Raw genomic sequence first — 14,168 nt, 5'->3', positions numbered from 1 at the left:
GCTGACATCAGAATATGTCTACAAGTCCTTTTAATTGAATTTAAGAATCCTTAAAGTGTAATTCCGGTGTAAAATCATCCCATGGTCTTTTTCGGCACTTAAATACATCAAATAAGCAATCGAGACAGTTTTTATTTGTAAAAGGATCTGAGGGAATGTATTCAGAATGTATCCAGATCTGTGGCATGGCAGTGTGGAGCTCGCACGGAGCTCTGAGCACTGAAGGTCCGTCGAGACTCGATGTCATCCTGATCAGCAAGATGATGGGGAACGCAGCGTTCAGCTGACCTCTTTTGCTCTGTGGGGATTTTCGCCACAAAGGGAAGCCAAACGTAGTTCATCTGCACACACTGCCCACATTGCAATGACACAGAGCTGGATTTAAAATAAAAAATATGCTGTAGCTACCACATCGTTCTGTACAGTGACTACGATCTACGATAATGATTCATGTCAACGGTACCTATTTTTGTCGCAAACTTTAAAATTAACTTTGCATGTTCCCGTTAAATGCAGAACATCATGCTACTTTACAGTTTTGTATGTACATATAAACGTTGTGGTAGTCTTTGTGCTTTATATATGCCTCTGTAGGTTATGTATGTTGATGTTTCATGACAGATTCAAATAAAACTTATTGACTTTTAGGCATTTTTCAGGCAGTATTTTTAGCACAGGAAGCTTTTGTTTGTTTTTAAGTGAAAATACTAGGCAGTATTCTATTCAATGAATAAAGAAAACTTACTTTGTTTTTGTTTTTTTACATTAAACTTTAAATCAGTAACTACTGTGCAGGTAGAGGTAAAATTTCCCCCTGATTGTATATTACACTGTGACATGCTCTCCACCTCTGCTTGCACTCTATCCAGAAAGACTTTGGAGCAAAATGTGAAAGAGAGAGAGAGAGAGAGGGATAGGGAGGGGCCTTTTTAGCGGTTACTTTTGTGAAGCGGTAGAACTGAGACCAAAGTGAAAGATGGAAAGAAATCAGAGGGGGATTACGAAGTGAAAAACATATTCACTGAATAAATAGGATCAGAGCTGGTTGAGAATAAAGAGAATGTCTTGCTCTCTTTCTCTCTCAGTCTCTTTCTCTCCTTCTTTGTGTGTCTCTCTCTCTCTCTCTCTCTCTGTGAGTGTGTGTGCCACTTGGGGAAAGCAACCTATATCGTGTATCAAACTGACATCAGATAGATGGTGCACCACAAATGCAGATGGCGGGGAGGAGAGACACAAAAGCAGAACTTCACAGAGAGCGACAGTCAGTAGTGTTACAGTGCAGATTGACTGACAGTTACAGTCGACTGTCGTGGGAGTGTTTCTCACGGGCGGGGGAAAGTGATGCGTTATGGTGGAGATCCAGATGTGAGCATGAGGCAACACAGGCTTCTTGTTGTTTACACATTAATAATTCAGCAAAGTCATTTAAATATTGTCAGCTGAGTTGCTGTGTAAAGGACGCCACAAAAACGCGAACATTAGCAGTCAAAGAGTGCTACTTGGTATTTCACACTCACCTTGGGTGGCGATGAAGTGATTTGATCGCTGGTAACCCTGTGTGAGAGGGAGAGAAAGATGGTGCAGAAGAGAAAGAAAAAGAGACGGTAGAGTGTTAATAATTACAAGAGCATGTGATGAAGTGAGACTCAGGGACCTCTAACTTTCAATTCACCCCTCGCTCCATTCTCTTTCTCCGTTTGCAGTGTCAAGCAATCTCTTATTCATCTCAGAGCTCTCTTAAATTTCTGCCTTGCCTTTGACTGAAGATACTTCAGCGGCAGTGAAAACTAATCTGCACCGTGCCATCTGCTGATGCTGGTGAGGCTCTGCTTTAAATACATCAGCACGTTTGGCTGGTCAAATTCTTTGCACTGTTAAGGCTCTGAGCTTGGGGTGAAGGATCACGCTTGTATTATAATGTAGAGAGTAATGGCATTAATTCCATTTTTTTCCTCTGTCTGCCTGCAAGCCAGGTCATTGCATGCAGAGAGAGGGAGCTGCATTTCAATGTTGTCCCGGCGTGTGGTGCTTTGCATGCAGTCGGGGCTGCTGATCAAAGGTAGATTGACAAGTGAGGGATCTTCAGCTCTGGGAGTAATTCTACCTGAGTCACACTGACTGATCTGGCTGTCTCCTCTCTGCTCAGCTCGGCATTAGTGCAGTTATGATACAGTGTGCACAGTCCTGAAGGCTATTAGCGTCGCCCTGGCCCTCCACCAGGCAAATCTGTGTGCTGAATGCAAAGCAGTCAAGCATGATAGATCCCAAGAATTAAGATTAGTGTGCTCTCTCATCACTCATGGGTAAAGTGATTCCAACTGTTGTGTTGGGTAAACATTTGTACAAATACAGTACAGATGCCCCAACACACACACCAACCCCTCCCACACGCACTGATATACACATTATACAGCCAGGCAGGCACACAAATTACATTCCATAACTGTCATGCCACAGAGGGAAGTTGAGATGGATGGCCATCACTATGAAAAAGTGCAGCAACCCTCATTCCCATGAGCCTCTGTTGCTGAACGTCCCTGGGCCGACCAGTTTCCTGTCTGTCACCTTGGCAACCACAGTTTTGAACAGCAGACGAACAGAAAACATCAAGCAATGTAAATTCACAATGGATCGAAAAAATAAAAAATAAATAAAACATGCAGACGTGGAAAGCTTATCAGAAGCTTATCAGCAGAAATCTGACCTTGATATGTAAGTAAATGGAAATCAGAGTTCATATTGATCATGCATCTCAGAATCATATGAATGCTGCAAACTTTAGTTTAAATGTTAAGAGAAACCCTCCATGAAAGCACTGGAGGACCTGAAAGAGACATTGAGAATTTATGACAAGGATCAGGGTTTTGTAAAACCTAAGTTTGTTTTTCTGTCCGTGGAAATCAACTAATTTAAATGATTTACAGCCTGCATTTGAAAACCAGCTGCATGGAAAGTGAGACACTGAAAGAGTAGCATTGCTTGTGGTTGGACAACAAGCTTCCTAAGCACATGTAGAGGCTAGGAATAAGCTTATACAGTATTATACAGTTTCAAAGTACACAAATAGTAGTTGATGTGTTTTTAGATTCAGAGGGACCACAATTACCCCTGCTTTAGCTTCATTTCCTTGCCATAAATTGAAATAACTCATTACCTGTGGAGCAATAACTAGCCCAAGCAAAAGCTGCCACTGTCACAAAATGTGATTTGATTTATTCAATATATTTCATGAGCATTTTGGTATTTTTGACTTCTTACTTGTGTCACACTATAGGAATTCAAATAACTCTGCTAACCCAGGGTAACACACAGTGAACAAGCTATCTAACTTAGTCATTGGCAGTTAACTTGCTAACTAGTAAACAGTCCTTTTAAACTTGCTTACTGGGATTTAACAATCTTCATAACTAGCCAACTGACAATTATCTAACTTGCTAACTGGCAGTTTATTATCTTTCCAACTTGGATTCTGTTAGTTAAGCCAGTTTTGCTGGCTTTTGTGGCAAGCTATTGCTAGTTACTGCTAGCACAATACTTTGCCAAGTAGCCCTGTCAATGAATGCTGATGCCTCATTCTTCTTTGAGATGCTTGATGAATATAGGCCCAGAGAAACAGCTCTGTAGGTTTCTCTAACATAATTCCTGCGCTTTTATCTGTTTTTCCCCAGTTCACTGTGATGCAATATGTATCCAGTGCTTGCTATGATCTGACCTAGTCAACTCTCCTCTTTGGCATACTATCAGGTCTTTTATAAAACAGCCTGATGTTAGGCAATAACCCCAGGTGAGCATCTAACTATGAATGAAAGAGGACACTGCTGCACTCAGTTTGGAAAGCATTTCTCTCAAGGAAAAAGTGGTGGCGGACAGGCTCAGCAGCTCAGAGTGGAAAAGGGAAGGAAGATCTTCACTTGGAGAGGAGCCATAGAGGGCTTGCAGGGACAGTGAGGGGGCAGGATGAAAAGGCAGAGGAGATGGGAAGAGAAGAGACGCAAGATACTTACTTCCCTGTTTATCCGAATCTAAGAGATGCCAAAAGGTTGAAAACGGGGGGCGAAAAACAGAGAGAGAAAGAGAGAAAGTAGGGGAGGAAACAAGAGCTAGTTATTGTGATTAAGGACAAGGAAGAGAGGGTGATGAAATGTTTCTAGCAGCTTTCCCTAAAGGACCTGTGGAGACAATAATGTTCAGAAGACTCAAATTCCCATGTTTATACACAAAAAGACCGCTTTTGTTTATAGTAACCAGTCTTTCTTTTGTATTAATCTCCCTATCACCCTAAGCATGGTACATCTTTATTGAGATAGCGACACAGAGACAGGCAGAGTGTAATGTTTCTGATCTGAAGCCAGTGATGATAGAATTGTCCTTGGTGTTAACACAGATGACATTTTACCCAAAGATAAATGTGAGGGATAACATTTCAGTAAATACATCATGCCATTTGATGCATTCTCTCATTTGCAGTGACTCTTTCGATTGCATGGGTATGATCTAGCATCTACCCCCAGTATTTCTAGGGATTATATTCACAATGGATGATTCTGCACTTGATGATCACAGAGTTCAATTTAATTCACATATACGCATGCAATTAATATAGTATGACCTTTTATTAATTACAATCTTATCCCTAATTGTTAACATGCTCAGTTACTGAAGTGAACAGTAGATGTGCTCAGCAGCTTCATGACATTTAGAAATGTGTATTCACTGAAACAAGTCAGACAAAGAAGCTGGACTATCAGACTGGTTGTAAACAAGCCAACATATTGTCCAGATTATCTAAAGCACTTTATTTGGTGGTAAAAAACAAACAAAAGTAAGCTCACTCAAAATATTACTCCATGAATTTAAATTGTGTATGTGCAGAGTTGACACAGGAAGTAGGTCTGTAAACTATAATGGATCTGGATCTGAAATGGATCTCTATTTAGAAAGTTAGTTACTTAGTTTGGGTAAAATGTTTATTGGTCACCATATTTCACTCCTTGTGTTTCTTGCCACATCTAACTTTAAAGTGTAATTCTGTTGTGAAATCATCCCAAGGTCTTTTTTTGACACTTACACTCATCAAATAAGCCATCGAGACAATTTTTTTCGTGTAACAACTTTTAACGGAGATATCCTAGAGAGTCGCTAACAGCCAGACGTGGCTAACACTGCCCACTCAGGGCAGTACGGTGAAGACACTAAAGCAGATTTTTAAACCACTTATACTGCACATAAAACAAAGCACCAATGGGCTCCTTCCTTTTTGGATTGACTTTGGTTATCCACTTGAATGGACCTTACTACAAGAGGAGCTGGTACCTGGGCCAGTAGGTAAAAACACTCTTTTAATAAACTCTGGGTTCTCTAACTACGTTGTTGCAGCTTTATTTTATGTGTAGGGATTCTTATCATGCTACTGCAGAGTTTTTGGTGTTATTTTGAGCAGTATTAGTGGTTAAAAAGGCTGCTTTAATGTCTTCAGCATACTGCCGTGAGCTAATAAGTGCTAGCCAGCAGTTAGCGACTGTTAGGGACTGTTAGGGACTGTTAGGGACTCTCTGGAAATCTCGGAAAAAGGCCATGAGATGATTTACGCCGGATTTTCACTTTACAGAAAAAACTACACATTTAAGAAGCTGAAAGTTGTTTGAACTAAGTTTTAGGAAACTGGAATTCTTTACAGCATGAGCAAATAAACCAGGTTATCCCGCCCTACCAAGACGGCACACAGACAGTCAAGAAACATACAGAGTATAATGAGTTTTAAAACAAAGCAGAACTTGTCTGCAAACGAAATTAAGTTTTTGATTTGTCTGCTCAGCCATGGCTTCCCATGCTCATTCCCATTTTATCTTATTCCAAACTAATTACTGCTGATTTTAACAAGTGTGACAGGCGTCCCTTCCTGACCACCGGAGCAAGAAAACACTAGCTGACAGTGGGTGTTAATAACAGCGAATGCAGAGTGTGGCGATTATGGTGTCACTTTTGTACACCTGTCAGCAATAGACGGCAGCAGAAGGGAACATCTAAAGATTTGACACAAAAATGTAATGTCTTGCTACCCATGCCAAAGACAAATGATGTAAACCTGCATGTGAATGAGAGGAGAGAGTGCTGGAACTTTTCAGCTTAACCTTTCAAAAAAGCAATGTTCCATTTATTCCAACCCTGGCGTCCCCCATGAATCATTGGGAATCATTTGGCTGCAGTGTTGTGAGCCAGGGGTCTTGGCATGACATGCAGGCGCTGCTGTAGACAGCACATTTAATGACACAAAGGTCCTTGGAGTGTTCGTCCTAATGGAGCCCTCACGGAGCCCTCACGGAGCATTAAGGGGTTATAGTGGCCACGCACAGCACTCTGAGCTTTGACGTTCCTCTTTAACCAATGCTGCCAGCGTAGGCAGTGAAACACCCAGTACTGATTGTGCCCCCTTCTGTCCACTTTACATTTCCTTTTGTTCAGCAAACAAAAGAAACAAAGGACGTTATACAGCATGCGGAGACCACTCACTATAAACGCTGCAATGAGTGCCGCAGCAGGCAGTGCCAAAAATGGAGGAAACACTGTTGAGAGCTTTTTCACAGTCACCCACAAGTGACCCCTCCATCACGAGTGAGCAGCTGATCTCGGACCCTGGCCTGTGCTGGAGGAAAAAGTGACTCCAGGTAGTTTGGGTCCATCTAACGCAAAGCTGCCGAGATAGAATCTGGTAGGAGTGCACACTGGAGAGGCTTCCTGAGGTACTCACTCGAGCTGAACTGTAGGTGAGATCAAAATATCTAAAAGTAGATGAAAGGATCAGCTGTGTTATATTGAGTCCAATTGCGGTGCAATTTTGCCTTGCTAAAGCATTTGGGTGAGTCATGAGGCCTGCTGCTCGGAGCTTATGGGCTCTCGTAGGATCTCCGCAGTGGCTGCGATCAAATCTCGCCTCAAAGCCTGCTTGTACTAGCACACAGAGTGAATGCTATATGTTGTGGGTGCCGTGTAGAGCTCACACAACCCTCAGAGTTCAGCGATTGGGAGATGTTGTCTGGTAAAGCACTCGGTCAACCTCAAAAATAGAAGATGACTAGTACAAGCTTTTAAGGCAAAATGTGGGAGGAGGAGGTAAAGGAGGAGGAAACATTAGACTGAAGGTGACTTACGTCTATGTAGTTAGCATTGACATAATCAGAGCTGGGGTCTGCAAGCAGAGAGTGGAGCTTCACTCGATGGCGATCATCTGAAATACACAAAAAAGGATTGAGGGTTCGCTGATTAGACAATGACAAGACCCATCTCCTCTATCAGTCAATATTGGCTATCATTAAAGGTTGAATATGGAGGATGAGCAGAACACCTCCATCTAGTGTCTCAAGATCATAGTAGCAACAACAAAGCAGTCGTTGCAGAGTGTGTCAAATGATCAGCCTGCACCATGTCAAGTGATGAATCATACAGGGTAACTACTCATTTAACTAATCAGTTAATTTGACAACAGTATTTAACGTTAGCCAGTCTTCAACTGGAAGTCATTTGTAATCCATTAGCTAGTCCTCAACTCAAAATGATTCCTTGTTTCTGTAGCAACAACAGACAACCCTGGCAACTAGCAATGGCGGCCGCTAAAGGCTGGTACAATGTTCACAGAATGTGACACAAAGTCATTGTCAAACCCCTCAAACATGATTAAAATAGTAATTCAGACTAAATATTTTTTTTATGGAAAAACAATACTTTCATTCTGTACCCCTAAAAAACGCCCCGTGGGTGTATTACTTTTTTTAAATATCGTTTTTAATAAAGATTATACATATTCAACCTTTAATACAAATACAGTTGCTATCACACCTGAAAAGTTTCATTCATCTGGGTATAAATGCAGAGTTTTTGACTCTGAATATAATGCCGACTGAGACAGTTTTCTCCTCCATATCAGTGTCCTTGCTTGTGAGCAGATACACGCACAACTGGTTAGTATGTGCTGAGTGCCAGCCTCTTAAAACTCTGTTCAGACCCTCCTGCTCTCTGTGGTACTGTGTTTTAATAAGCCCATATTCATTGTTTCTGTTATCAGCTAAAGGAGCATGAAAAAGTTATTTAATCATGGCCCATAAACACTACATGTTAAGCAGTATTCATTAATCTGATGCACTGCGGCGATCAAATCATTGTTTTATAATGGCGATGTTGTCAGCAGCTCTGCTGTTGTATGCATTCAGCTTTACTGGGATTTAAAAAGAACAATTACAGAAAAAGTTAAGAGACAGCAGTAAGCAGAACTTTAGTGAGAAAAATATGCATTTACAAATGAAACCGGCTTAGTTTGGACATACACTACTATCTGTCATGAAACAGTGTGAAATAAATGTGATTTTCCACAGTGACTGTAAAAGAACAATACAATGTATGGAAGCTGTGATACTGAGTGTACCTGTAAATGAGACTATCGTTTCAAAATCACTATTAAAGCCACTGTCAAACAATCAATTTGAATTAATCTAAACATAATTACATTAAAGTATAACAAGAGTTGTTTCTTTCTAGAATTAACAACCATTCAACTGGGAGTAAAAATAATTATTGGAGGGCTTTGGTAGACTTGTAAGACACGGTGGCCGTGTCGTTAAATGGTAATGCACTTTACAGTGAATGCCTTAAAAGCTATAAATGTTACCGTGCAAGAGTGAACCAGAGCCAAGTAATAACAGCATCAGTGTTTCTTTGCCGTAAGCCCACAGTACTCACGGCTAAGCAGACTATCGTGCCTTCCTTTGGTCTTGTCCTTCTTTTTTGTGACGTCCCAGCCATCAAAAAAACTCTGCAAAGTAAAGTTAGAGATCACACGTTAAGTTGACTGTAAAAACAGAGGTGGTGCACCTTGAAACTCACAAGAGAAACAACTTTGCAAATTCCTTCCGAGCGTTACCTCTAAGGTTACAGCATCTGGCCAAGTCGTCAAAATACATCTGCCACAACATAGAGACTGAGGCTGAGAGATGACACGCAGCACTGAGAGATGGCCGCGGCCTTGAGAAGGAGCAGACGCCTAACTGAAGTTGTTCTCATTGTACACACAGTGTGAGCCTCGCTGCTTTATAATACATTGGTGTTAAACTGCAAAATTTGCGACAGCTATTTACGACACACTTACTAAATCTGCTGGTGCAACAAGATGAGTCATTGAACCTCAATCAATACTCAATACTGAGAGAAGAGCGTGGATGGGCCTTGCTCTAGTCACAGCCTGATCTCCCTACTCTATCGGTAGGCACATCCAGGTTCTCATACTGAGGCATGCCATCTCTCATCTGCAGCCCAACAACCCCCCCCCCCCCCCCCCCCCCCCAGGTGAGGGTCGACCAAATTGGGACCCCCTGAGGCCCCAGGAGAGATGCACAAAGCAAGCTGATGGAGGGATTACCACTGTCACTGGATCCTGTACAGGTCGTGTGTCCTGCTCTAATCCTGCTTAACAAACCTGCCATTGTCCAACATTGTGTATTTTTGGAGCCTCAACAATATTCAGTCCACCTTCATGGAGCTTTACTTTATTCATTTATTTATTTATTCTCTATTATGTTATCAGTTCAATTAAACATGCTCAACATTTAAATCCTAAACACTTGGATACAGTTTTCAAAGCATTACTGTGTGATATTAAATATTCATGAAGTAGGTATTATTTATTAATAATAGTCAAAAACCCAGCTAATCTACCAGGACTGTTGGGGCTGGCAACATTAGCAAGCAACCCCACAACTCCAATCCACAGGGGCTTTCTATTGATTTGTTTACTTGTCCATCATGTTTTAACTCTCACAGCTGATTATCAATGATCTGATTTTGACACATGAAAAATATATGTGTTGGCAGATAACTAACTAAATTGCTTCATCAGGAATCTGTCTTAGCTAGAGACCTGTTTGACTAACCATTACCAGAAAGCACAGGTCTATTTTTCTGTTATATATTCCGTGCAGCACATATCTTGCGCACTAGTTTTTAAAGCTGCTGCATTAATCCACTATGTAGCCACAAGCTGCGACAACAAAACAAAGCTCCTTTAACACATGCACTGTAAATCTTAAAATATAGACGTTTATCGGTGGAGCTGTATGCGAGAAAACAAATGTCTGAATCAGCTGGATCGGACATTACAAAGACTTGAAAATGTTGTGTGTTAGAATTCATGGTGGGCAAGTGGGCATTTCTATCATGCAGCTCACGCAAAACCGGAGGAAACAAACATCCAAGTGTGAATCATGGATGTATAAAGACAAGTAGATACAGCTTTCGAGGCGGAGCCCCGTTCATTGGAAAGTTGCTCACTGGTGCATGAAGCCAATAAGGTTCAACTGCCACGTCAGCACTACTTTCTCACTGTGTGGCCCATAGAGCAGGCGCACTAGAGACTTCTGCAGCCCAAATCAGCTACTTCTGTGTTAGCGCTCCACTATCTGAAATGGGGATTAAATGATTTAATCATGCGGCTCTTCTAGACTTTCAAAATGTTATCGGACAGAATGGATGTGGAGTTATTTCAACAGGGTTGTGACGCTAAAAAAAATATCGCTGATTTCCCTTTCGCCATGTAAGTCAATGGAAAAAAGTAAAAGGGCCTGGGGTGAAGGTGAATTTACAATTAGACACTAACCAATATGTCTAACCGAAGAAACGACCAGGTTTGGGAACTTCTGTTGGTTAGGACCAACACAGAAATCATCGCAAAAGGGACTTGTTTGTTTATGACCAAATTAGGACCAGTTCCGTCACCGTGGTGTAATCCACATCATGTCCTGCCTCCTGCACTCTCACCCAGACACCACCCCTCGCCTAAACCAAACTGAGCATTTCCAGTAAGTGAGAATGCATCTGACAAGGAGAAACTCATGTTGTGTGCTGCATGTGTGAAAGGGCAACGTGAGGAGTTCCCATGAGAAAGCTGCTTTACATCCCATCACTGTGTCCCAGTGTTGAGGGGGAGATACAGTTCCAGGTGAAAACAAAATGACAGATTTACCCACAGGAGGGCTGCATCCGTCATGGGGGATGACATGCTTTCTGTCACTGTGTTTATTCACTGGCTCTGGTTCCAGATGTTGGCTTCCGAGCACAACACATACCCTCACCACACCGAGGGCCTGACTCATTCACAACCCCCCACAATGCCTTGCAACATGTGTGATCAATGGCACCAGCACGACCCTGAGGGAAATAAGGGTTATGAAGTCTGACAGCGGTGTGCATGCTGATCCCCTTCATCTTGTTTATTTCTCCAGGCGCTGGGGAGCCAGGCTAAGGAGTGAAAAAGTGACCCATATATTGATTTTGGTGTGTGTGTGTGTGTGTGTGTGTGTGTGTGTGTGTGGGGGGGGGTATTTGTTAGCCCCTCTGGGATCTTAATGAATCGAAAAAGTGCATCTGGCTTCCTCCGCATAAATGTGCAAAAGAACACTCATCACCGGTGGTTGATGTGAAGGACATAAAGCACTTAAAGTAGCTGAAAGGAGTAACTTTGAAAAGCTTAATTAGTCCACACAGCACCAGAAACTATCTGCTTTTCTTTCTGTAATGCAGATGAAGTAAAACAGCATTTTACCGCTTGCTCATGAATATTAAACACTCCATTTAAGCCTTCTCAAAGTAGACAGTAGTACAGAGATAGGCTTTCTACACTAACTGCAACTAAAAAAACGATCCAGAACTTCTAAATGATGCCATCTGTAATATTTATTTTACTCTATTTTCTTTCCAAGCTGCAGAAAGCGTTGTCTGTGTTCGAGAAATTCAATCTCACAGGTCTGTGCCCTTTAGCTGGATGGACATTTCAAGCAAAAAAAAAAAAGAAATCACTGGGAACTATTTCACTCTTGTTTGAAGATACGCACACTCCACTACAGTTTGGTTCAGGTTGGCATATTTCTGTCAGAACCACGGTTTACAGAGCAGCTCGGCCGCATGTTTGTCTGTGGGCTCAGCTAAAGCTGTGTAGCTGCTGGCAGACCTGCAGACACTCAGTAAAAAGAACATGAAGCAACATCATTTGTAAACATTTGTCTGAACCCTGCCTGACTTATTGGGTCACACTGCTACTGAACACTGGAGACTAAACATGACGTGGTACATGACAACGCTACCTTACGTTAGCCAACAGTGAATGTGGTAGGACTCTCAAGTATCGTTTCACTCACTACTATAACTACACACTATAAACAACAGATTCAATCTTCAACACATAAATCATGTGGTTACAGTCCAACCGCACTGCACCTCGTTTTCTCACACAGAACTTTTTGCTGTAGCGTGTTTCCTGTTTGTACAGTAGCATCTAGCCCATCTTACAGGGTGTCACCCCTATGTTCCCAGGGTCCTATGTTCCCCGGTTGCATAAATCTGTGCCTCTGCAGATTTAATTCAGCATTTTGTTAGGGTTAGGGCGAGGGTCAGGGTTAGCGGGCAGTGTTAGGGTCTACATAAGCCTATTTGCCGTGGAATTCGGCACTGATTGTGGAAAAAATAACAGACCAGGGAACATGGGACCCTTTCTGTGAAAAGTGGGGAACATCGGACCCTTTTTCTAAAAAAGGTCTGGTGTTCCCCGGTCACATACAAAGTGGGGAACATAGGTACGCTCCCTCAAACAGCTGTGTAGCAAATGTTTTATTGCCTTTGTGTGACAAGAGCCGAACTGAAATTACAGCCCATTACGTCACGCAATATTGACTGGTGCCGTGAAGAACATGGGAAGACAAAATGATAGCCGCTTAAAGCAATTTTTTATTTTATTTTTTTAATTACATAATGACTATTCAAATTTTTCAATCATTCCCATCCCACAGCTGTCACGTGTCTGTTCTATAAAAAATGCAATGAGTCACTCACAATCACATGCTTCACAAATAAGGCGAAAAGTATGTGGGCATCTTAAGCAAGTATAAGTGCTTTTCAACTAACAAACACAATAGTCAGCCATTTGAATAGAGGCTCTGAAACCATCCACTCTCAAAGTTTCAGTGTTTTTAGCAGATGTTGGAACCTGGCTGCAGGGATTTGATCCCATTCAGCCAGAAGAGCTTAAGTGAGGTCCAACACTGATGTTGGATGATGAGGCTCACAGTGAGGGTTCCATTGCATTCCAAATCTGTTGAATGTCGCTGAGATCTACAGCAAAAATGTGTCCTAAGCGTCCTTGGTGTCAAAAAAACAATAGCTAAACAGACATTTCTGTTAAGCGAGTGGTGCCAGAATCAATGTCCAGTTTAAGTGAATAGCATGCAGCATAAAATCACACTTGTCCCATTGTCTATTTCAATGAACTGCTCAACACAGTACTTTGTGCAGCTTTATGATGTTGTCTAAAATAAAGATGTAGTGTAAATACGGTGTAAGGGCTCTCCCGCTGGTAGTTCAGTGGTTCTTTCAGGGAATTTAATTAAAAATAGCAATTTGCTAATATAAAAACGTAACTAAATAACTGACTACCTGAATTGCAAAACTAACAGGTTATGTTAAAGTAATCTGAGAACTCTAACATGTTACTTAGTAGCACGTTACCTCCAACACTGGTTGTAACTTGTATAGCTTCAGCTATATTTATAAGAAAACCTCCAAATGAAATGACAAAAGAACGACCCAAGCCCACTACATTTTAAAAATAAGCTATGTTTGAATTCACACATAGAGTAGTTAGTGCAACAGCTGAGAAAATCAAACTGAGAAAAACAGTAAACTTTCAACATGGCAAAGTTGGAAGCACACTATCATCACACATTGTAAACACAATTACACTTATTTGGAACTACAGAACGTAGCCGAAACCTAGAAAAACAGCATGAGACGCAATGTGCACCGAAGTGCTACTGTAGTGCATCTTTCTCTCTCTCCTCCTTCTTACCTCATATTCTTGTTTGAAGCCGTATCCCTCGGCCGTCTTCATCTGGTTGATGTGCTGGAGTAGATCAGCCACCCGTACCGCAGGGTGGAGCTGACCCGTGTGATAAGGGGAACTCTTCCTCCGACAGTGACGGTGGGGCGATCCCCCAAGTAAGCTGCTGGACTCGTTGACGGAGCTACGCTGTTCGTCTGGGAACATGAACACACACAGCTCAAGGCATACTGCAGACATTACGCACTCTGCGACACAGACTCTGTACTTTTTTATCAATGCAAACTTGACTGAAAGT

At 41.8% G+C, this 14,168-nt stretch overlaps 1 protein-coding gene across 1 annotated transcript in view; it reads right to left on the bottom strand.

The window, feature by feature from the left end:
• The window catches only part of ptprua (protein tyrosine phosphatase receptor type Ua), a 169,020-nt gene that overhangs the window by 29,446 nt on the left and 125,406 nt on the right, over positions 1-14,168 (bottom strand). The window contains exons 16-19 of the mRNA XM_083926147.1: positions 13,880-14,067; positions 8,731-8,803; positions 7,149-7,225; positions 1,518-1,554 (exon numbers count right to left, since the gene is read on the bottom strand). Of these exons, the coding sequence (XP_083782273.1) occupies positions 1,518-1,554; positions 7,149-7,225; positions 8,731-8,803; positions 13,880-14,067 (375 nt within the window). The remainder of the gene's footprint in view (positions 1-1,517; positions 1,555-7,148; positions 7,226-8,730; positions 8,804-13,879; positions 14,068-14,168) is intronic.

Source organism: Echiichthys vipera (assembly GCF_963691815.1).
Source record: "Echiichthys vipera genome assembly, chromosome: 13".
NCBI classification, from domain to species: domain Eukaryota; kingdom Metazoa; phylum Chordata; class Actinopteri; order Perciformes; family Trachinidae; genus Echiichthys; species Echiichthys vipera.
This window is presented reverse-complemented; position numbering and strand designations above follow the sequence as displayed.